We start from the raw sequence: 25,535 nt of genomic DNA, 5'->3' as shown, positions 1-25,535 counted from the left end.
ATTACATTTCATTTACCTTACTCAGCTCTGTGTATTCGTTTGATTACGTTTCATTGCCTGTCTTGTAGCCTATTCGTTGTTAGTCGTTGCCAGTCGCTTAACATTTCTGTGTTTGTATTTTTCAGTAGGCTACTCATGATTAAGAATAGTTCGAAAACAAGTTTTTTTAATTAAAGGGTATTCTATGCATCAAAATTGAAACATGAATAGCTTATGATTGTTGCTAACTACGTCGCTACGGTCGTCAAAGAGCACCTCTCTACCGAATCAATTACATGTTTAATAGTAGGCTAATTGTTATCAATTAGGCTACATGTTTAACAGCAATTGTAATTTGATATTTTTAGCATGGAGTGTAATTGTAATGTAATTGAAACATGCAAGGGAGCAATTGTAATTGTAATTCAACTGAATTAATGAAATTTATCCAACTCTGGTATCAATCAGCCCATTCAACGTCGCCACCCCAACTACTTTCCTCTCCCCTGTCATAAACGAACACGGGTATCAATTTATTGAAAAATAACGTAATAAAAACGTAGCCTAGACAAAAAATACTTGCTACTTTGCTAATATGAACGAAAACAGTACGCATTGGCACAATAATTTGCTGCGGCGGACGACAGTCCGACAAACAGCGGTCGGAAATTGCAATGGAAGCTGTCAATCTATTATTGAGTAAGGAATTAAATAAACATAGTACCGATGATTCACATTTCAGTATCTGACGGCATAAGCAGCCTCGGCAGTAGGATAGCGTAGTACCGATGATTCGCGTTTCAGTGTTTGGCAGCTTGGCAGCATCATAAGCGTAGTACCGATGATTCGCATTTCAGTATCTGACGACCCCAGCAGCCTTGGCCGTATGATGACGTGCTCGATCAATAAAAATAAATGATGTAGTATTGCGTAAAAAGTGATCTTGAACACACAGAGGAACACTCGATGTCATATGTTTGATATGCAGACGCGAGTCTTTTTCGAAGACTTTGACGTGGTGTGGACTCCGGTGGCTTACGTAGCTGCTTGGCTTTATGTCTCCTGTTCGCAGTGATCTCGTATCCCCGCGACGCGATTATACACTACCGACCTTCAGTACGCTGGTTGCATTCCGGTAGTTCCCCCTCCGACTGAAATCAAGCCGAGAGCGGCGCTGTGTTCACGAGATTTCATCCTAAGAGCAGTGATGCCAGTGTTTTCGCACTCCAATGATCCTGATTATAGGTTCATGGGAATCGTATTGGAAGAGGCATAATGACCTAGCGACTAATGTAAGTATAATGAACTAAGCACGATGCGGTTATGTCCGCTAAGCATCAATAATGTGGAGACTTTATACATAAATTGTAGCATAAGGCGATCGAACAAGAGCGGCACTCCAACACCCGATTCTATTATTTACGAATTATTGCTCGACCTTTTTACTTTCCTTACGCAACACATGATTTCCTTCGGTAATTTATGTTAGTTAGCAGCATACTTCAACATAATTAGTTGAGTAGAGAACGGATTATGATCTGTAATACGTTGGCGTGTTGGATGTAGCCAAGCTATGCCTACTTTAAGGATGGAAGCTGGCTATTAGTAGCGTCATTTTCCTCTAAGAACTTTAGCTTAAAAATATGAGCCCTACCTACAGTGACCAACGGTATATCCCTACCCAGGTCCCCTCCACTACCCCCGCCCTCAGAGGCTGTAGGTAACGAAGCTCTTCTACTTTTTCAAAATACTCAAGTAGGCCTTCTGTGTTCACCACGTCACAATGAATTCTTGACGTCACACCAGCGAAATTTTTCTCCCGGTGGTGCCTATAGTGACGGCAACTCCTCCCCACAGGACGTCAGGTTATTGTTAAAAAGTCCACATTAACCAAATTTTCAAATACCCCTCTTAGATTTTCATCCTGGCAGCGACTCTGAGTAATAATACTAGGAATATAGGATACTATGCTCAGAAGTACCGCTGCATTCCATAAATATCGTAACGATGTTCGGCAGTTGATTTTTTATCTATAACTTTACAATTATGGGCAGGCTTTCCGAAACCTGTTTGATAACTCAAAATGACATTTTCAATATGAAATCGCAGCAGGACCTCATGACTTGTGTCAAAATGCGGATCAAAATGGAATCTCAGCGGATCAATATTTTAATACGTGTTGCACAGCAGAATAGCGATGTCCCACTGCGGCAAGGATTCTCAAAGCTGTTTGTTTTGATCTACAAAAGCAATGACTTGATGATGATTACTCGCTACAGCGACAGGCTACCCTATTCGAAAAGTGCAAAAGGTCGCGGAACAGTCCATAGGTAGAAAGCGTAATTTACGGGTGTGCGAACGTTCCTATTCAGTGAGGATTTGTCTAACGCGTAACATAGAATAACTCAGAATAAGTCATCGCATTTCTACCAACCTTGTCCGTATCCCGAATATTGGCAGGACGCAAATGGATTGTGCGATGCATATTGATGAGCCGCTGCAGCGACGCTCGGGTCGTGACCGACAGGAAAGCCGTGGCCGAGAGCGGCCGACGCGGCGTAGGTTTGATCGGAACCGACTCTCGCGCGGTAGCCGACCGCCATCTGCGCATCACTGCCTTGTACCGCAGGCTGATTTGCGTTGCCGCTCACGTGTTCGCTTCTGTGGCTGATGAGGTTCGTGGTTTGTTGATGGTGCGGTATCTGACCGGAAGTGGTTTGATTGTAGGACGGATCGTTGATGCCTGAAACGTATGCGGGTGTGTATAGGAAACGAGCACCGCAACAGAATTTCTATACGTGTTAAATCGATTCATTTGTACACAAAGAATTCAACGTTGATACTCAGGTAGAAGTAGCGTCCTAAGTTTTCACTCAAGTACAAATAAAAATAACTATTTCCAAGACATGTCAATACTACTTCAAGTGGATGTACAAAATGAAGGTATGAAAGTCAGTGTCGATGGGTCGCATAATTTTTGCTGTTGATCGAAGTTGGCTACTTCTGAAATTACCGGGTGCATCTTCGCGACTAACGCAAAATTATCCGTTACACTTAAAGTTGGCGCTATTTTTCAAACTAAATTGAGTTATGGCGGTACAGGGGCTATTTTTCCAAGTTTTCGGAACAATTTTACGGAAAAATAATGATGCAAACATACCCCCAAAGTAGAAGTATTTCGTTACTAACCACCTCAGTTTGAATATGACTTTATGGATGCCGTGAGATTAAAGCCACCGAGATTGAGATATGACGCAGTACTTCAAAGCTCTCTGTATATAAACCAGGCATGTATCTACTCAGCATCAATATGAGCCCACATTGAAATTTTAGCTCACAAAGATGTCGTGAAATGGCCATCAATAGATTTCGCACTATATGCTGATAAACAGCAATTGAAATCTTGAAGAGTTTTGTAATTTGACAATTCACACACCGCAACATTCAATCAGTCTCTAAAATCTACTCCGAAAGCGGATTTGTGAATGTCCAAGCCATAATGAGCAAGTCGCGGTTACGGTTGCTAAGAGCGATCTGTTTCTATATGACTGTGCGCTTGACACGGTTGATGAATAGGCAATTACATACCTGTAATTCAAGTGCATGACAACATAATGCTATCGCGCAATCAAATGCTAATGTAATAGTATCAGAAAGAGGTCATGTATTGCAACGATGATAAAGAAAACACAGCATGACTATTAGGTGTAGGAGGGATATGAAACTGGCGGGTGCAAAAATTTTCTTTCCAAATTCTCCCTAATTAGAATCTATTGTTCTCAATTAAATAGATTTGTCATGACGTTTTATAACAGAAATATGTTGATTTATATGCCAAATTTACGCTCAAGTACATTATGATTACTATTACGACTTATTCAACCGCTTGCGGTTTAAGTCTAATCCACTCTATTGTTATTTAGGCCAGTAGAACCACTTACTTTTAGACTTCGAATTTTGTAGAGTATATAGTAGTTTTATAACGTGCCATTGTCACAGAAACCGGGCATAATACCCCCCCCCCCCCCCCCCCGCATCACAGTAACTGAAGGGACTTCCCAAAATAGCCACTTGTGACAAGTGTTCGTGTTCATCTACATTTACATCTCTAGATCTACATACGTTGTGTAGACCGGTCCTTGTACGGATACTTGAGTCGACTACATCTCTGCTTACTATAAGTTACCGGAATTCTATTTCAAACTTATACAAGACTATGGGGTTACCGTATCTTGGAATCGGGAAAGAATGACACTGTTTTCAAATCATAAAGGTTATGGTTTACCGAAATCGAAAACAGCTGATTTTGTAATATTTACTGGAAATCTTGTTGTGTTGACTAAAAAAGGTCATCACTTTGACTCGACTCCCGAATTATCTACTTTTTAACGATACTTCTCTGGAGACGACTACAAAAAAAGGTCATTTCTCAGATTTGACTACCGCGGGACCCGTCGTCTAACTTTTAGTCTAAAATTTAAACGTCTTCCGTGGTCTTTATGATCATTTTAGGCTAAAAAGGAGGACAATTAGTCAAAAGGAGGACATTTGAGCGAAGGGGGGACATTTCTTCAAGAAGGAGGATGCACGGTAACCTTATACCAGACACTATCCGAATGTGGCTTGCAATCATACCTGCGGAGCGAGCGTCGTTGCTAGACGACGGCGAACCAGCCGGATTCTTCACAGTCCTCGATATTTTCTCGCTAGCGCCCACAGACGAAGCGCTCCTCGAGTCTCTGTGAGCGATATTTCCCGGATTCATCCGCTGATGACAGTTGGGAGAAGATGCAGCGGGGGAACGGTCGTCGTTTCTGGCCGAAGTTAAGTTCAGTCCCCGCTGGCCGGACAGCGAGTCCGACGAATGCCTGCCGTATTCTGTGCTCGCCATTTCCGAAGACGGCAACTGACTGTCGGGTTGACTCGCGGAATTGAAAGCCTGCAGATAACGGAGATTGATTTCGTTTGATATCAGAGGCGGTCAAAATGGTAAGAGTAGCTACTCAAGTATATATATAAGTAATGCCGTAAATTTCCATTCAATTACAAGTTGGAGTAAAAAATGAAAAGTGCCAGACGTGCTCCAGTAAGAAATTTCACAAAGTATAATTGGCAGAGTGGTCGCATACTCTTAACTTAGCTGTTAATCGGAGACTTTCAAATTATCAAGATTACAGCCGACCTATTATCGGTTCTCCGATAATATCGAGTCGATATTACACTTTGAAAAAAGAACAGCATCGGCCATTGGAGGTGAAGAAATATCGGCAATGTTCGTGACGTCACAACATGATGATAGAAAGTCATAAAACTATTATCCATGACCGCTAGATTGTCAATATTGCTATATTTCATATGGCTTGCACATTTTTTAAGAACCTATTGCAATCAGTTACATGTACCGTTCACCATACGCAACCTATTCTCGTCATCGCAATTGTCCACCGTCGTCGTCGAGTTCGTAATAAGTTGTAATAAGTTCATTTAGTTACTGCTTGATTTGAATTTCCTGACGACCGTGGCGCACAAGGCCATAAATGGCGAAAAGCACCACTCATGTTTGTGATAATAATAATAATAATAATAATAATATGGCTTGCACTTTCAAGGTGTCCACTGTCCAGCTTGCATCCTTTCAAGTTTATTTAATGTTAAAGTATGACAATGGCTGTAAAGCTGTTGAAATAAATGCTCTGTGAGTTTTGAAAAGGCGCCTTTCGATGCTAACGGTGAAGGTGTTAGATATCGGTTTTATTATCGGCCCAAAAATGCAGTGTTCAACCAACCGCGCCACTCGCACTCCCAAGTTACACAAGTGGTGAAAACGTTCTTAAGTATATACTCCGACAGAGTAGAAGCAATCCGTTACATTACCACCTCTTTTTTCTACAAACTTACAGACTGCTCGTGTCCGCCGGGCATTTGCGGGGAATAGTTTTCGCTGGTGAACGCAGATGAAGAGAATTGGTAACGGGCCGCCGCAGCCGCGGCCGCTGACGCCCCCACGAGGCTGTATCCCACTGCCGCCGCGTTGAACGTTGCGTCGTGCGCGCCGTCGTATCGCATCGCACTCTGTGCGTACGGATGTGCGTGATGCAGCGGAGATGAAAGCGCGTGCCTGTGAACCGTGCTCAAATCTATACAAAGAATCACAGCATAAGACTTTCCGGTTATATTGTTACAAATTTCTCAAAACACACGACGTGAGCATTAGGTTGCTCAAAAATAATTTTTTTTTATTCAAGTTTTCTGTCTATAGTTGTAAAAATTGTTGTGTTGCCTAAAAACGCTACACATCTAATTTGACTCCCTTCCAACTGTAGAAGTTGAATATAGCTTTCAATACAACGTCCATTGTAACATTGGTACAATGCGAATTTCATGGTCTGTGATTTTGACTGTTGCGTCATACTTGGCCTTTTTGGTTTTTGCTTTTAAATCTGTTTAAATCCCTTTAGTGTGCCGTTAACTCTTGAAAAGAGGTACCCGAAAAGTCTTCGAGTTTAATAAATATTACGTTACAATGGATGTTGTATTGAGAGCTATATTCAAGTTCTGTACCACGAACTAGCTATTTAACTGTAGAAGTGTAGCTATTAAAGTAAACAATTTTGGAATTATTAAAAAAATTAATTCAAATAATACTGGCTATCCCATAAAATTGTTACAGTGTATAAAAAAAGGATGCGTAACAAATCTGGCCTAATTCCAACCTGTAGAAGCTATAAGCTAAGTTATACGATTAGAAGTTTGTGGAAAAGTAGGGTTAGGGTAAAGGCTAAGTTTGATTGGAATTAGGGTTAGTTTTGTGATTTTAAAGACACATGCAAAAGTGTCGAATGTTCATTGTTCAACTATCGCTTTTCATTGTGTCGCATGCTCAAATGTCGGTCAACCCACCGTGAGAACTCGGAGACGGAAACGTAGATTCGAACGATGACCCAGTCACGGCTCCAGTTGCGGGACCCATGTGCGCGTGCCCCGATGACGGGGGATAATGTACTGAATGAGCGTGGTGGGGGAGATGATGCGACGATGTCGGGGAATGTTGATGCTGTTGTGCCGCTGCTGCGGCTTGCAGCATGTAGTTGTGGGCGGACATGCCGGCGGCGGCTATGGAAGGATGGTACGGACCGAAGTGATGCGAAATATGCGGGTGTGCGTGATGCGCGTGTAATGGGGGGAGTTGTTGCGCCGCCATTTGCTTTCTCCACCTTGCTCGGCGGTTGCTGAACCAAACCTGTTTCGATAAAATGCAACGTCGGCTTATATTCACGTGTTAGGAACTCTGTATCCATTATAAGGGAATAAAGCTACCTGATTCTAAAAGAAAATATCAAAATGCAGATTGATGCATGGATTAGCGATATAAACATGTCGCGATTCAAGGAACAAGGCATCGTAACTTGACTGGAAACCCCGAATATTTTAAAAATCGGTTTATTCTGAACAACCATACAGCTCACGAGCAGGGTTTAAAAATTTGGTGGGAAAGACATCGCATCCAGCAGATCCAAATGTCACACAAAAAGAACAACTGAACATACAGCCTCCGATGATTCAAACTCGTATCTAGAATCGATGAATTTACTGCATGTGTTGTATCATCTAGGATGGTGAATCGCTGGATCGGCATTAATGCATTTGCATTTTGCATACCTATTATGGATGACGCGAGCGTTCGGTACGCGTTCGCGTTCGTGTTATATGTGCGAACCCCGATGCTTCAAAGGTTGGCAGGTTCTACTCTTTGTCTTTGTTATATTAAATACTAGTATTTTCAGTAATCCCAGCAATACCACAATTTCCTGGATTTCAAACGTACCACAATAAAAGCGGAAGATATTTAACACACAACAAAGAGGAACACGCGATGCCATAAATTGCATTGATTCTTTGGAATGTCACTTGACACATCACGCTATATCTTAATTGATAATAGTAAAATAACTTACGTTACTGCTACGTGCTTGGTCTAAGCCTTTTAATTCCCGTGCAGTGGCAGGGTTTTCTATCTCTGTTGAGAGGTAAATGCCATATTTGCTTGAAATTAGCCTTATGACGTAAGGTGACGTCATAAGATCTTGTTCACATAAAACATTTGATAATAACCTTTAATAATAATAACACTTTTCAGGGGTTCGCAGCATCCCTATTATCTAGATTATTTACTGCAGCCTGAAGCCATAGCCATTGCATTCTTTTCATTGCTACGATGCGATCGATGATATTATTGGAACGTCTATGGTGGCACTTTGTATTTGAGACATTGTGTATGTCTGTCTACCCTTACAGCAAAACCCGATACAGCGACCTCCGGGGATAGTAGAAAAAAGAGTTGCCATTTATTGGCCTACAACACGACCTGTCATATCTCCGAGATCTGTTTACGCAATACGACGACTGCGTTAGAGCAATCGCCATTTCCGAATTACGACACATGCCTCAGTCAAAGGTGTTAGGCCGCGGCCTGGCTGTAATTCAACGATGTATGAATATCGCCATGATATCGATTTGACGACTGTTTACAGTTTGTCGTAATCCGGCGGCGTGAAATTTTTAGTAAATCAATATATGTAAGAACCAAAGCGCCGATGCGACACGTAATACGCTACCACACACCCCACAAGCAGAGGCTACGTCGGTGACAGTGATTAATTACCTGTTAGATTGTGAGAAGAATAAAATGATCAGCTCAACAATAGTTTTGGATATATAATAAATAATAAGTTTCCATACATCTATACACCTCCCAAGTTGAAATTTATATAATGTTATCGGATTTGAGTTAATAATTTCGTCACGCCTTTATAATTCCCCGTGACTTCAGATAAAATCCATCACCCTGAATTCTCTTCACCTTTACAAAGATAGGGCTACGATACGTTTGATTGGATCGGCAGTAAATCACTACTGTTTTCTGTCCGCTATTTCCCGCTCCGAGTATGATGCATATTGGGTTCTTAAAATTTGACCCCATATTCACACATTGGAGCACGCTATTTGATGGTATTAAGGCATTAATGGGATTGGGGTTATTACCTATCGGCCTACAATAAACTGATACGACTCACTCAGACTGTGCATTGCGTGGGAAATGAAGAGATGAATGATGAAGTTTGTAATAAGCTGAGCTGAACAGTGATGTTGCTATATGTAAACGTTATCTGATCCAACACTAGGTGTCAGCTAATATGTCAAAATATTTACAAGCATCTTTTAGTTCATTTTGACAATATACTGCTAGCCATTGTGTTGACTCGAAGTTTAATTGGAAAAGAATTTTATTATAAAATATGCCGATCCATTACACACAGATGGCCTATATATGTGCATGCATATCCTCTTATACCTTTTAGCATCGTCCATATTCATGTTTGTTGTATCGGTGATGGCTAGGTGTCGGCTCCTACCATTTGCATTATTCTGGCGTATAAATCAGCACAAAAAGATAAATCGTTGACATTTCGCGCTATTATCGGTCTAACGTTGACGTCAACTAAAATTCACAGTTATGATTAGATTCCGACCGATTATTATAATTATTGGCTCAGCGATAACACCGAGTCGATATCACACCACGAACGAAATATCGGTATCGGCCAGCAGAGGTAAAACAATATCGACAATTTTCGTGACGCAACAGCATGGTGACAGGGAATCACAGAACTATAATCTGCGATCACTTCCGAAAAAAAAAACTCATCGGCATTGTCCGCCCTCACTATATAATATGCATACGGCGGTTCAATACTGGTCCTCCGCAGAGTTTATTTTTGCCGAGTTGTCAACGTAAATAAATTTGTACTTTAAAGAGGAACGGCGATTGAAGTTGTAACAGAAATCGGTACGCTAAACAAGGCCATTTCCGACAATACATTGCTCACAAGTGAAAACTCCGAACAACGCTCAATCCCACGCGACCGATCCGAGACAAACGACGCTTTGGATGGTTTTCTCCTTTTTAAACAAAGACGGATTAAACTTGTTGGGAAAATACTGTCTCGATGTTTTCCCCTCGAGAATAAACAATGACCATCAAAACCGAGCGCGGGGGACTTTCAATTCGCCATTTGTAGACGCGAACTTGTAACAGGTTAGCGCGGACACATTACAAATCCGCTTAATCAACCGTATTTATCGGACGCGCGCAAGAGTTACAACTCTCGTCATCCCCACAGCGTAAGATACTTGTCAGATGTAGGAGTAAGACAGAGGAAATTTACGTTTGTCAACTGGCGACTTGGCGGTCGACACGGCGCAGGCCTTACTTTGATGTAGTCAAAGATTGCAATTTCTTCATCCGGAGACATCACTCAGTTTAAAGGCGCTGCACGATATACGCTTCATAAATCATTCAAGACTGGCCGCTTCGCCTATGCGCACTTCGTGCAGATAAAGTGGCGATTCCAATGCCAAAAACCCATTCTCAATTCTATGGAAGTCATACTAACAACGTCTCGGTGTCGATATTCCCTCAGCATTCATATCTATCTTGATTTTGAATACTGTCGAGTCTCGTGTTTTGTTCGACGCATGAAAAAGACTAGCGTCTGTGTTTTCCACTCGCGGCACTGTATCAGAGGGTGTTAATTGAATTATAGGCTTTTAACACATGTTTAAACGCGGCTACCGGGTCGCCCTGGACTCTAGAATAACACGAATTCGTCACGGGTCGTTATTGCGGGAAATACACCTTTTCTTTAGCGGAAAATCTTCCGGATGGTGCGGGTATCGGATAGGGAACAATCACCTGGACTCGCGCTTCTGTTAATTGCGTTCTCTGCGCCAATTCTTCACGGGTGTAAATGTCGGGATAGTGCGTTCGTTCGAAGCACCTTTCGAGATCGTCTAGCTGCGTGGCGTTGAATGTCGTTCGGCTGCGTCGCTGCTTTCGCTTCAACGGCAAATCCGGCTCGGATCCGTATTCTGATTCCGCACCGTCGCCAGGTTCCGCCTTCTCCACGCTCCCGTTGCTACCGGCGTCGGACACCGACGCAGCTACAAAGCAGGCAACGCGTTAACGGAAGTATGTAAACAAGTGACATCCTCTATTTTACGTACATGCTGTATCATGAGCGTGCTCAATGTAATGAAAAAAAAGGCGGAAGAGAATTTGCATTGAGAGGTTACGCGGAACTAACTAATAAATAGAATGAGACAATGAGGAGTGTGCGCAAGTGGCAATGTAACTGTCACCATGCCCCTCACAGTTGATAACATAATTGCTTAGCTGTTAATAAAAATAGCAAATTGTATATTCGTATATTTAAAATCGCTTTGCTAATATATTTTTATAATTCCGGTAACTACACTAACTATATATTCAGTTCATATAATTTCCTTTGGATTATTTCAAGATGAAAGTTTACACAGCAATCTATAACTTGAAGTGTGCTGCAAACCACATATAATGCATCATGCGGTGACTTTGTTCCCGGTAAAACCAATCAATTACACCGGACAACTTCCGCTTATACTATATACAATTTTACGCACAATCCGCGCTTGATTTGAGTTGTGGATTTCATGAACAAACGTAGATTACAGCCAACCAAACTCCAACAGTGTTCCAATATTATCGATAATATCCCTCTGGGAAATGGCAAACACGATATATTGCTGATAGAAGAATATTTTTCCGCTGAACTACATTCGTCTGACTGTCGATTGTTCATTGAAGAGGCCTTGAAATCGAGGTAATCTGTTACGTGAATCATCAACAAAGAAGATTCATCGCGAAGTGAGAACTTTCATATCCAGATGGTGAAAGTGACCGCCAATAAGTCGGATTACCGACACGTCATGAGTTGCGAGATCACTCGATATTTACATTTATAGTTACGTACTATAATCTTGCTCGGTATGATTCTATATGGGATTTTCGTTTCTCCAACCCCATGAAATATATAGCCCATTCATCAAAATTGTTTGCAATTGTAATTTACTTTATTTAAGCGAAATGTCTGTAAATTATATATAGGTGCTTTAATTTCTATTTATTACATCGCTTGCGATAAATAGGACTTCATTTTTGCACCTACAACACGCCCACCGAGGTTCGCGTGGGTGGCGGTAGCGCTTCAAGGACTGGTTTAAGTTATATTGAAATTTTCAAATTGCTAACAAGTTGGTTTGGTCAGTTGGCACTCTGAAAGTTGGGAAACGGAATTCCGATATCATCACAATGTCAGCAACGTAGCACTGATTGGGATGGAAATGTGTAGTGTAGGCTATAGGAAAAAACTCTGGTGGCTATGCAGCTATTTGAAATTTCATTCTGTACCCCGTACTGTTTCAACATATGCTTAGACCGGTTATGTACCAGAATTTCGATAACATCAGTGTCATGAATTAAACTACAACCTGGTGATACCTATCAAGAATAGATAATGACTTTGCACAGAAAATGTCGGAATTCCGCGGTTTAAAAAGACACACTCGACGATATTCGTTATATCTAATAGCCTTACGACGCTATTTAATGAAGAAATTATAGAATAACACATCTCTGCCTTAGGCCGGTTGCTGGTTTGATAATTCGTTTCAATGTGATGGCGACGCAGACGCGGTATCATGACTTTTCGACCTCTAGCACTGATTTGTTTTCTGACGACTTCTAAGGCTCCGTCACTGGGTGTTTACAATATACGGGTAACACCAACGTGTTGTTTGACATCAGCTTAGGAAAACCTCAAGTTGAATTAACTATAATTCATAAACTCAATTATTATTGTGTCAAACGATGCTGACCGCTTCACGACGTACTTTCGATAGGCTTGTAGGCTGTAACACAGAGAAGTGTCAACAGCCCGACAAATACAGTCGAATGCCGATAGGTACATTGGATATCGGTTATATATTTTACTGTTGCTATCTCGAAGGTGTGCAAGTGACGTGATAGCGCAGTGGTGTGATTAGGGTTGCATTTAAAACAAAGGCCTTTTCAAAACAAAACAAAAAATGAAAAATTGTGTTTTTTTACGTAGTAAAATCATGTCATCATTATGTAAATACTTTCCAAAAACATGTTGTATGACCACACAGACAATTACCACCCGATATAGCCGACGTATACGATATGGGATGGTTGGAAACCTCAAAATAGTCTGTTCAACAGCTCTAGTACGTAGATATTTCGTCAAAGGCGCTATATTTACCCTATATTTTCAATTGTCAATGTCAATCCATTATGACGTCACAATTGAATATTCGTGACGTCTTGGATTAAAAAAATATAAAACATGTTTTAAATTAGGGCCTTGTTTTAAACATATTTGTTTTCAATTGTTTTTTGTTTTAAATGCAACCCTAGGTATGATCCACAGCTGCAACACCAATAGGTTGCCTGGTTGAGTCTGACCGAGGTCAACTCTGATCCGCGTGAGCGGTCTCGTACAGAAAGCCTAGAAGTGGGCCGTGCTACAACTCGGCAGATACGGAATGATAACAGAAAATAATATCAGAATGGTGTAAATAACCACTGTATAGTCGAAAAACACCATGATCTCTACAAACAACAACCGAAGGTGTGCACTTGACACTACAGTAAAGCCAAATATAAACCGGCAAAGTCGCGTAATGCATAGGTTGACAAGCGTGATGTGCCTGCTAGTATGGACTATCTTTCAACAATACGAAAATGAAGGGAACAACGGGGTCAAATTCGTTGAAAGGCCGACGGGAAGCGGACTTTGTAAATCCAGCAAAATATGTAAAATATGTTTCTTGCTTCATTTACGTTTGCTGATAATTATCTTAAACCCGAAATGGTCTGACTGTGATACCGTTCATGGGTCTAGTTTCATACGAGCTGGTGTAAAGTAAAAGGTTATGATACAATAAGTAAAATAGGAGCTATATACTTCAACAATGCAAGTCAAGTGCGTCGGCCCAGCCGTGACGGAATTATACTTGAGAAATACAATGTTCAAAATCAAAAAAATTCTTCAGTCAGAAGTTATCGACATTCATTTTAGCCTAACTCACTTAATTCGGTAAAACAATATGAAAGACCCAATCAACGGATGAGGGGTAAGCACTAGGGATGGTGTGAACCTCTGAAAGGTTCAGGTTCGTGTGGACGCGAACCTTTTTGAAAGGTTCTGTGTGAACACGAACGTGAACCTCATGACGTCACGTGACGTCATATTGCAAATTCCAACCCTACATTTCAGTGAAGTCATAGCCTATATTAATGTACAATGCACACGATACCTAACGACGACTCGGGCCACAATGCTAAAGTACATATTGAAGTTTAAACGACGCCAAATGTATCAAATTGGGGCAATCAAATGATATAATGATACCATAAAATCAATATCTTCCGTCGTTTTGCCAGCAATTTTGACGATGACTTGCGAGGGAACGGTCTAGGCCAGACCGGACAATGTATTCGGCGTCCGAGCATTGCTACGTTGATATTTAGCAGAGTATAAAACGGGTTTCTATAGCCTATACTTGTTACCGATATTACCCCATCAACAAGTTATACAGCAGTAGCCATCACCCCAATCGCACGGATTTGGTTTTTATGATACAATAAACATATGAAGTCAAGATTGCCCCGTACGCCTGCTAGGTTTTTTACATTAGACAACGATATCAATGTCATTGATTGGTTGAATAAGCATCATTCGCTCACAACCTCCGTCTTACATGCAGTGTATTTCGCTATTGATGTTGTGTGATTGTGGGTCAAGCTCACAGCAGAATAAATATTCACGAACGGAAAGTTGAATATTTGGAGCAAACATTAGTAACAAAGCAATTTTTGAGATTGTCAAGGTGCAAACTCGTTTAGTGTTGATTTTATTTATGCTGCCAGCGCCATGCATAGAGTTGTCCGCAGTTGAAATGCAATAAATTTGTCATAATGAAGTGAAAGTTGTAATATATGAAAAAGGTTCACAGTGCAGAACCTACCAAGGTTCGTTTGTGAACGTGAACCTCTAAATTTCCGAGGTTCACACACAGAACGCGAACGTGAACCTCACGTTCACACCATCCCTAGTAAGCACGGCTGGTGCGTACCAATCTCCAACCCGCTACATTTTATACGAACAGCAAAATATCCGACACACTCGTGTGATTGATGGGTTGGCGGAAGTGTTCATTGCAACAGATCCAAACTGCATAACCCGCGGTCCGATTACTATCTTAAACGAGATCGAACTCCTGAGGTGAATTTATATCACCTCTGTCCTATATCTGCCATGGCTAATGTGGCAGTGATTTGGATTGCCATGAATGTAAGTTTTACACATCTGAGGTAGTCCAGTGGTGCCGGAAACGGATAACGTGCAATACCCTTTATAATATAAAACCTTAACCAGTCATTCGTAATTTTTGTGGGTAATTTAGGGTTAGGCGTGCTTTCTTTATTAGCTTTTCCGGATACCGTTTTTATTGTTGGATATCCGGTTTGCGGTGCCATCGTATCGCTTTATGCTTTTTGGCGGAGACACTTAATGTATTTGTGTATTTTATGTTACAGGAATTGTTTGAGGAATTGAGGAATTGTTTCCGTATATATAGGTTTCCATTGAATAATGGTGACGCCACATAAATTCCGATATCTGTTGATGCGATACAGCAAAATACATATTACATTGGCGTCACATTCAAGTATTTTTCTCTGTTTGAAGGTGTTATGTTTTCCTGTTTGTAATTTGCAGTACCGTTGAGTCAGGCAAATCCGCACAATGATTTTAATGAGTCACTCGGCGAGAGAACCATCACTGGAACCGCCTTGGAAAATCCTAGCACATAAAGACAGAGACGTAAAGATCGAGATAATGACGAATCCAATATTGAAATAATCTTTATAACCGAAATCTGATGATCTAATTTACAAACGTTAACGAGAAATATCCACGTGTACCATTTCAGGCTGTGGCTCTTTACGCTTGACTGGCCCTATCCGTTATTTTGTCAGTAAAAAGTTATCTTACATAGTCACAGGAAGGATGTGTAAGTACAGGGATTATCCGAATGCAAATCTTCCTAAGCATTATGGCGAGTTGAATGGAAGTGTGGTTGAAAAGGTCGCGTATTTGCACAATTCCCGCGCGAATTGATGGGTAATAATGGCATTGTGATTTCATGCACATCTGTGGCCATTGTGCGCTCCCCGTTCAATGTGAAGGACAAGCCACTAAGCTCGATGCATTCCTTTCATGCTTTGCTCAACATTCAGCAGCGAACATGTAAAGACGTAATCTCATGAAAACCTTGATGGACAGGGTGGCGAATCTATGTTCATACTTGTATTGATCTCGGAAATGAACGCAGACCTATAGCGGCAGTCAACAAACTGCCAATGATGAAGTTCAGTACGCACATACGCCGCGTCGTAAGACTGCAAAACGACTTGCTTTGAAAACAGGTTGACACAGACGACTAGGTCACATATCACAATCACTTATGCCGTTCGGGGTTGGAGTCACGACGGGTCACTGACGAAACTGACTATATTTTATAACATGCTATAGTCGATCTCGCTTACGGGGCGTGTCGTTTGCAAACAAACAAAAAACTCTTCTTGTGAATGATGCAATGCGTACCTAAAACAAGGAGCGATCAGAAAATCAAGACTGTTTTCAAAATGTGGCCCTTCGTGTCACAGAAATCAACATCGAACAGATAAATACTGGGCAGATTTAATCAGGCAAACCTCCCAGTTTATGGATATGGATTTGATGTCACGGAACCACCGTCGAAACACCTTCGCAATGGCAACACATCGTTGACACATGATCGAAAATTCGCGGTATTATCGCTCGGCTTGTATGCTACGAAATCGGCCGATAAATATGAACTACTGAAAATTTATCCTCGTATATTCGCGGAATATTCGAGGATTAAGAAACATTTTGTCTTTTCAAAAGTCCGCAGCAGGTGTGGTCTTAAACAGTTAAACAGAATACCCTTCGCATAAGGTCCCCCCTACCAAGATAATCTCTCGGACACTTCCCTTTAAAACACATTAGGATGTGGTAACAAAAGTTTCACATGTACGAACGCAATGGTGTGAGGTATTATCAGGACTGACTGTGCTTGTAACATTCATCTTTCTATTTTAATCGCGATATATATATGTATGTATATATATATTTTAATATTTAGGAGCGCTGTACACTGTAGAGATTATCGACGGGACCAAAGTTTTGATCAAGTCGGGAGAAATAAACCGGTGTGGTAACGTAGCATTCTGTGAACGCAGCGGGATAGCTAAGCGAGATCAAACGAATATCAATCATAAAACACATTCCCAAACCGACCATAGCACAACCTTTGCCACTGAAACAGCTGAAGCTGTTTCCTTTTCTGAAATATTAAATTACAAGTCCTCGTGTCTTTCCAATTTGGACAAAAATCGAGAAAGTTATTTTCGAGAGATTTGAATTTAGAACCTTTGATCGTTTGAAGCGATACGCAATGGACAAAAACAATTTAATCTAATGCCACCACAGTAGTCACTAATTAGATAGCGCGCACTGCTGGCTCGCTAGTTTCAACCTAATTTGAAGATATCTGCTCCGTTTTCAGGGGCAAAGGCGTGATTTACATGTAACTCACTCTTTTGACGTATGTAAAACAAAATGGCGGTTTATAACTAAGAGGCCTTTTCATGGAATTAAGCCTCTCGTCGCTCAGCAATGCCTTGTGGACTGTCATTTTTGATGTGACACACAGCTGGAAGTACCTAGCTTTATTAAGCCGGGATCTATCTATCGGTGTGCCCGGTATGTAACAAGTCCCTGAGGCTCAACGCGCTATCATATTTCAACTTCGAGTTGAATGGCAATGGCACACGTTGCACGAAAACTGACATTGCAAATAGGGTTTGCATGACAGGCCGAGAAGGACAAATAACAGTGGAACATATCTATCATAAGCGAGTGCTCTCTCCAGGCTGCGAATCGTTTACGTCAAATCAATCACGACCACGATGGCATATGGCATATGCGCCCAACTTGACTGCGACAGAGAAGTATTGATGTAGGGTGATGTCATGTGAAGTCCCTAATAACTTGGATTATCATGTCGCGAATGAATATTGTTTGATTTTGATGAAGGCTTTCCTCCAGGGTTATGTAATCGTGCATCACTGCACTGAACGTTGTTGCGAGACAATTCGCGATCTGCTGTCATAGGACGGCTACAAGACTGTGACCTACAGTCTGAGCTAGTTCAAAAATGGTAAATTGCATACTATTATAAAAATGGACTAGTTATTCTCAATATTTTCATCATAGTATTACCAACACAATATCCCCATTACAAACCAGCTTGCGTGTGTAACAAACGCTCTGGTAATAAAAGTTATATTATTTCACCATATAATATTGATTGGAAATTGAAATACAATAGAACCTGCATCTCCGTTATCGCCTTCTGTGGTCTCGTTCTCCGTGTCACATCCTTTCGCTCGTAAAATTCTACTGATTGCACTTACAGTTGGGGCAGACGCTCGATCGCAAAGCATGTCCTGCAACACATAAATTTTGCATCAATCCGATGGGATTGCAAATTTCTGGACAGAGTTGTATGAAGCGGCCGGCGAAGAACGTTTCACGAGTCTTGGATAGCTGTCCATTCCAAACACGCCGCCTGTCTAGCCCATTTACACGTGTTTGCCGACTGCGACGGTGATGATTATTTTGACTAGAGATAATTTGCGTCGTTTTGTAAGCGAATTTCAGGGATATTTTGGAATATTATAATCCTGTACAGTAACGACGGAGATAGGAAAATCGCATTTAAGAGAACGACACTTTCAAACGACTGAAGAGCATGAAATGCCTTGCCTTATTTTAATCTGTTCTTGCAATTCACAAGATTTTTCCCACAAGATATGACTGGACATATATTTCTCAATATTCTGCATTGGCGAATCTCAATCACAAAGAACTGCCAAATTTAACTGTCAACCCCTTGAAATTGCTAAGTTGCCTAAAAGAATAATGCATAACAATTTTCGCTCACTTCCAACCGGTAGAAGCGAAGTTATTGCAGCTGAAAGTTTTGAATTTGGAAAAATAGCATTGATGGTGGGTAATCCCAGAATTATTGATCAAAAACTCTAATACCTTCGCTTATACGGGTTGGAATTGCGTCAAATTTCTTTCGTATTGGTTTTGTGGACAACTTAACAATTTGACAGGGCCGACAGTGAAATTTGAAAAAAAAAATTATTACTAGATTCAAAAATTTTAATTGGCTATGTGGCGGCATCTGCTGATTGGAATTGAGCCAAATTTGGTGTGCAGCCTTTCTTAGGCAACCTATAACAATTTAATCAGTGAATCCCCGAAATCTGGGAAAGAAGTTATTTTTGAATAACCCTACTGCACACTGCACAGATAGTCATTTTCAAAAATGCGTGTGGCTTTGTAATAAATGTTTCGTATCCTCTTACCGACAATCTAGGATTGGTGGCTTCCACGGCATACAATACTATTGAGACTAGAATTTCCGTTGACAAGTTAACTGTGGCAAGTGGAAGTATTCGAAAAACAGATATGTCTCACAACTCGATCTGAGTCAATGGCATTTACATTCGATTCAGATTCAAATATTCGAATAATTGATATTAATTAACAAAATCATATTATGGCGTTTATAATAACTCGAATCATTGTACCTAGGTAACCCAGCCCTTGTCTTCGACCACTTATATGCGCGTATAAGAATAGCATTACAACCTGCGGATTAATAGGGTCATTGATTCAAAATTGATTTTCTGGTTAGAAGTCTGCGACAGAAAGTCGATTCCTAAATTAAACTACCTGAATTTTGGGGCATAAAAATATTAATCCATATGGGTCTGGATTCGGTCTGCTTCAGCAATGAGCAAAGCCTGGAGAAATATTGACGGGCTGTTTTATATTTGTTTGTTTTGTGGGTATTCAGGGTTTGTTTGTTTGTTTTTGAGGTATTGATGGTGTTTGTCGACTACTATGGTCATTTACACCAGGCCGATATTCTTCATTTTTATTCCGTAACTGCCGACTTATAGCACGGCCCACATCTAGGCTTTTTAAGACACCGCTTACACGGATGAAATGGCGAGGAGGAGCCTAGATAAACCTCCAAGACTTGTGCAGGTATTCTAGTGTCGACTTTGGTCAGACTCGAACCCGCAACCCCTTGGTGTTGCAGCTGTGGATTATATCACTACGCTACCTCGCCACGACGGGATGGGTTATGAACTTATGATTCACTTCAGGGCATACAAGTCATCTTGATTTGAATATCCAATACAACCTCGGAATACGGTAATACTTTCGTTGACTATAGTTGGACTGATCATGAGGTAGAGTCGGTGAAAGTGATTTTACCTTGATTAGCTGGTCTCTAATTTCCCAGCTAAACATCGTCGGATTTTCTTTTTTATATTGCTCTATCTTGGATTCGATTTCGGCGTTACTGACTTTCGGCTTGCTTCCACCGATAGCTCCCGGTTTTATGGAGCCGGTTTCTTGATACCTACAAACACAGGCGATAAACGTTGAACTAGGTCAAGTCTTGTAATAAGAAAAAAGGCATTGATTATTTTTAAAGCGTTGTGGAGAGGCGAAAATATTTTGCTTACCGGCACAGAATCTTGCTGACGCATCCATGCGAGACTCTGAGTTGCCTACTTATCATACAAGGCCTGATTCCGGCGGCTGCCATTTCCACAATCTTGTGCCTCACGTGATTCGGTAGCGGACGACCGTTGATGAACACCCCGCCCAGTTGATTAACCCGTCCTTGTCCTGTTTGATACGATAGTTGTGAATACAATTCCAGTCCTCCCATATTGTGTCCGTAGAAGTAGAACACAAGGCAACAATCCTCGCTATGGCATAACAGAAGAGTGGATCCAGCAAGCATTTGATGTGGAAGCGACGCTTCACCTGTTGCCCGGCGGCGGATGGTAGATTTGCGGCGAGCCTTACCAATCGTGTTATATTACCATTTGTAAATAATGATCAATTACGTGTCGGTATCAGTTTACAGTCATGAAAAATTACGTCGGCTACCAATAAGTAAAGTTTAGAGTCCGCGTATAATCGCTTTGAATCATACAGCGCCGCAGATGTGAAGACCTTTGCGCTGAAATTCGCGAAAAACGTACCGGCATTTCCTAATCCAGCCTATCGAGACAGACGAATCGCCAGAATTAACTTATGGCGAGAAACCAAGTTCCGCTACGACAATAACACCGCGGTACGACAAAGAAGACACAGATTCAAGGGAGGCATGTGGAAAACGGAAATAACAACACTAAAAACGTCAGCCTGACAAGTCATAAAACTACTGTGCCTTTGCTCCTGATCCGCGTTTTCAATATTGTCAAACAGTTTAATAAAAAGCGTATCAAATGGGTAATGAGAGTTGGTCTATTTCCCCACAATTTTCACGGTAGTGCGACGTGAGATTCTCACGGATTTCCTAATGATCCGCAATGTACCCGCGATTGCTTCTGATAATTAGCCACTGTTGAAATGATCCAGACGTCTGAGGCGAAACCAATCGTCTAAGCAGGTTAGTGTGGCAATTACTGATTAATGATTCGAACGCGAATTCAGCGAAATCTCCGATAGAAACCAAACAAACCCGGTAAACCCGGTATACACGTTTATGTTCGCTGCTGACCGTTGGCGCTTATTGCCAAATTCACTGGACATCAGACATCGCACATTCAGCATATAACACTATATTGAATCCAACATCATATCAAATTTCCTACGAAATTAAAGCCAGCAGTGGCAATCCTTAAATGAAAATGCGTCCCATCCATACAGACGCATAGCATGAATTTTGGACATGATCCGGGACGCGTTTTTAGTGATGTGACTGTTAACTGCGATTGACTAAATATTAGATATACATGTATACGCGCGCGAGAGAGAGTGAGAAATTTTTTTCGGCTGTTAACATAAAAATCGACAACATAACCATAACAATACTTCTAGGCATACAAAAACCGCCGAAGTGGTTATCGGATTTTGTAACAACGAGTAAGCTATGTAATACACGTGATAACTATAGTGTTCATACATGGCATGGTACTTTTATTGAAATCAACGTGATTTTCTAATAGACCAGAAACCGAATGAAATATTAATCACACGTGGAAGTACAAGAAAGTGCGAAGGCAATGTCCGGACAAAGCTTAAAACCGGTTAAACTGCAAAATCTCTGGATCGCTATAACCTTTTCTTATTCAACTAAGTCGTTTCGTAGCGACTGTAACGGAAACCCATATATTCCGTTTGAAGTGAATGAACTTAGGTGTGTAGCTTGAAAATTAATGATGTGTGTCCGGAGTCCGGACTCTACATCTGCAACGTTAATGGATTGCGACTTCGGGTCCGATCGAGGTTGGCTCCGGAATTCCTTATTGAGTGTTAGAAGTTTATATAGGCTTGTCCTCGCCCAGGATTTGTTTTAAAAATTTTAGATCTGGGTCGTGCTATAATTCGGCAGATACGGAATCAAAGAATATCAGCCTGGTGTGAATGACCATTGTATAGCCGAAACACAGTACTAAAACAACAATACTCTCATCACATGTGTTTTATGCTGTCGAATTGCACACAGTGACAAATGACCGCAATGGTTGATGCATGGCGCAAAATTTGACATGACTTGAGAAGAAAGGTCCTGAAAATACCTCCTTTATAGATTTGTAGTAGCATAGCTGCATGATAACTATCGGAAGTTCGCGTAATTAAACACAATATATAAATACACTCATACAAAAATCGAGATACTTTACTTTTAGTGCTATAACCATTTTATTACAGGAAACATCCAATTCTATCACAAACATGAGTTTGCGCTATTTTATAGAGGTTGTTTGTTTGTCAGTCATCAAACAAATCAGAAATACAAGACCTCACGGCGTCACAGTGCCGAGCGAAAATTTCAAGTTTTACATCGCTCACTTTTCCGATCAATCCACGCGATCAACCGTTTTAAGGTAAACAAAAATATACAATTGTTACAAAGGAGTCAGGAAAAGTTCACCGTGTACAACGCAAATTCCAAATGCACATGCAGCTACAGATGCATGGTGGGTATTATCCGCGTGCTAACAATATTATGGGGTGGAATCGGGTGCATCGCAAGTTCACGCGGAAGATTCGTATCGCGAGATACTATACGTTAGTGGATCATTTGCCCGTCAATCTTGCTAATCCAGCCCACAAAGACTTGTACAACCTTGCTATGCTAACGCTTGCTATCTTAGAATCATCGATACTGGGATATTCCGAATACATTCGACGGGTGTATCTCGAGAAATAGTTGAGATAATGTAGATAACTAGTTAACAAAAACAGACAGGCATAAATTGACGAAGACGGGAGACTGCAAGGCGTCAACATGCGTAAATTTATCAAAGCGGTTTCGCCCATGGCATCCTCAAACGAACTTGAAACAGCGGATTACTGTGAAATGTATTAAAATGAGCTATACATTCAGATGGAGTTAAATATCAAGAAAATAACATCTCCCTACCTTCTAGTGGAAATGCGGGACGGAAGGTGCCCGGTCTGTGCATCATCGTGCTGTTGTAAAGTCCAAATTGGCGTTTGAAGTTCGAAATGTCGGCAGAAAATAAATAGGGCCTCTGTCGGCCTAGTTAAGTTAATATCTGTAAAACGAATCATTTAGATATCGCACAGGTAATATGCCTTCGAACACTCACTCAGGTTACGGATCTATTCTGTGAAAACTACAATCCATGCATGCTGATCGTGGAAATGTCTTGCCGCCATTTTGGACATTGACTGAACTTCCGAAATTGGAGTGGGTTTGAGAACAATATCGTAAAATAGTAGATATAAAGTCTTAAAGATAACATTGGATAATAAACTTATTTACATATTGTATAATGAACATTACAAATGTTACAATTCGTCGGCACTCCGCCGCAGTCCTGTTACAACACGATTTATTACCCTTGGAGTCGAACCATACGATAACATCAATATTTCGAGATGATTTTGTCCATGATCATTTTGGACACGAAATCAAGTTTCTAGAGAGTTGGAAACTAACACAAGAGCTATCTAAGCTTTCAATCTGGCGCTTAAAATACTGCTAACTGCGCACTCCTGTATTTTACGAGCATAATTTCTTGGGAGTTTTCATCTGTTTGATAAAAGTTTATCTAAGGATTAGTTGGTGCAAGGGACCGTATATAAATTTATATTTACTACCAGACCTTCGTACGCTTGATTGAAAGGGTATCCAGCTAACGTTGTACGCTAGGCGCCATTTTGGATTTCACTTACTAATTTTGTTGCATAAGCAACGACTATATGCGCACTGTTGAAATTCAATATTTTTGCCCTTTGGCAGCTGTGCAACTCTGTCGCCTGGAATACGAATTGTTATGATATAAAACAGATCTAACTAAGACGTACAATATGATGATAATCAATAAAACTGACGAAAAGAATCATTGTAACAGCTGTATACGCGTATTTCAAATCCAGGATATACGAAAAACTACCGTCTCCGGATTGGATACTACTATTTAGACGACATATATCGTTATAGCCTCCGATTTTCGATTTGTTACGGTTCGGTGTGAGATCCTCCATCTTAATACACCGTTACGTCAATTAGAAATAGGATCTTCCAAGTAGCGGTGCCCGGCTATAAGGCTCACCTCCACACTGTACTCGCGCGCGTTGGGGCGGACACATCCATATACTATACATTCCTCTATAATTATATGAAATCAGGACGACTTCTGTTGATATAAGATAGATGCGCTCTTTTTTCTCTCCGGCGCGTGGTCGCAGCGTCCACAGCTACACATCTCCCAGCCAGGATCGTCTCCATTATCACTCATTAACCAGACTTATTAGCTCTTGCTTCGAATCAGTACAGGAACTTCCGAGCGTACGTGCTTTTCTCTCGGGTCGCAAGGCTTGAACTTGATCTCGCGACCGCTCTCGTTTCAACGATCGCTCGCATCGCGACGGCGAAGCATCGCTCTTCGCTAGATTTAGAGATAATAAGCCTTTTTGCAGCCTCGCAATTCATTAGCCGTGCGGCGTGATCTGTATCGCTCGCGACCATTTTGAGGGAAACAAAGTATTCCGTCGAAAAAGCGCAATATGATTTCGCTCAATGCGATGCAATAATACGCTTGTGAAGCATGTTTTCGATAGTGCGCATGCAAAGTACTCGATTTTTGATGAGATCGCGCCCACCCGACGTTCCGAAATCACCATTAGGAACACAAAAAATCTATAATTTCTATTTACTCAGTTAATCCTTTGAAGATGACGTTTTGCAAGCGTGGTGGTTGTTAACTCCATTACAGCGCACCTTTATAGATCAATTAACATGCGATTTTCGCCGTGTAAAACAAAAGTTGTCTGGCGCATTGTTGCACGCAAAGACTCGTCTGCCTTGCCGCGGAGAGCGCGACAAATCACCGGCCGTCGTGTGCTATTGGGGTAGGAAGTTCAAGAGTGATGTCTGCGACATTCACTTGTAACGCCTATATGCAGACAGATAATTGTCAGGCTTGAATC

At 41.2% G+C, this 25,535-nt stretch overlaps 1 protein-coding gene across 3 annotated transcripts; it reads right to left on the bottom strand.

Annotated features, from left to right (window-relative positions):
- Positions 1 to 474: 474 nt before the first annotated feature.
- On the bottom strand, positions 475 to 24,921 carry LOC145449967 (uncharacterized). 3 transcript variants are annotated; one of them, XM_080328407.1, is made up of 11 exons: positions 23,690 to 24,921; positions 23,500 to 23,635; positions 20,582 to 20,747; positions 20,328 to 20,475; positions 18,361 to 18,475; positions 10,733 to 10,980; positions 6,880 to 7,219; positions 5,878 to 6,116; positions 4,615 to 4,918; positions 2,414 to 2,722; positions 475 to 1,153 (listed from the first exon to the last, which is right to left on the bottom strand). In XM_080328407.1, the coding sequence occupies exons 2-11, from the start codon at positions 23,543 to 23,545 to the stop codon at positions 1,137 to 1,139; spliced, it is 1,932 nt and encodes a 643-aa protein (XP_080184533.1). In that variant the 5' UTR covers positions 23,546 to 23,635; positions 23,690 to 24,921; the 3' UTR covers positions 475 to 1,136. The 3 variants fall into 3 exon arrangements, with proteins under 3 accessions (XP_080184533.1, XP_080184534.1, XP_080184532.1); XM_080328408.1 differs by having other exon boundaries at positions 475 to 1,174; positions 23,690 to 24,920; XM_080328406.1 differs by having other exon boundaries at positions 475 to 1,214; positions 23,690 to 24,918.
- Between the last annotated feature and the right edge of the window lie 614 nt (positions 24,922 to 25,535).

This window comes from Botryllus schlosseri, chromosome 11 (assembly GCF_051294905.1).
Source record: "Botryllus schlosseri isolate E-star chromosome 11, Bs_hap1, whole genome shotgun sequence".
In the NCBI taxonomy this organism is placed as follows: domain Eukaryota; kingdom Metazoa; phylum Chordata; class Ascidiacea; order Stolidobranchia; family Styelidae; genus Botryllus; species Botryllus schlosseri.
This window is presented reverse-complemented; position numbering and strand designations above follow the sequence as displayed.

Coding starts and splice junctions, on each gene's coding strand:
- LOC145449967 (XM_080328406.1), bottom strand. CDS start 23,545: ATGATGCACAGACCGGGCACCTTCCGTCCCGCATTTCCACTAGAAG. Junction 7,220..10,732: donor TAACAGAAGCGCGAGTCCAG/GTGATTGTTCCC, acceptor TTATCGAAACAG/GTTTGGTTCAGCAACCGCCG. Junction 1,215..2,413: donor ATATTCGGGATACGGACAAG/GTTGGTAGAAAT, acceptor ACCTATAATCAG/GATCATTGGAGTGCGAAAAC.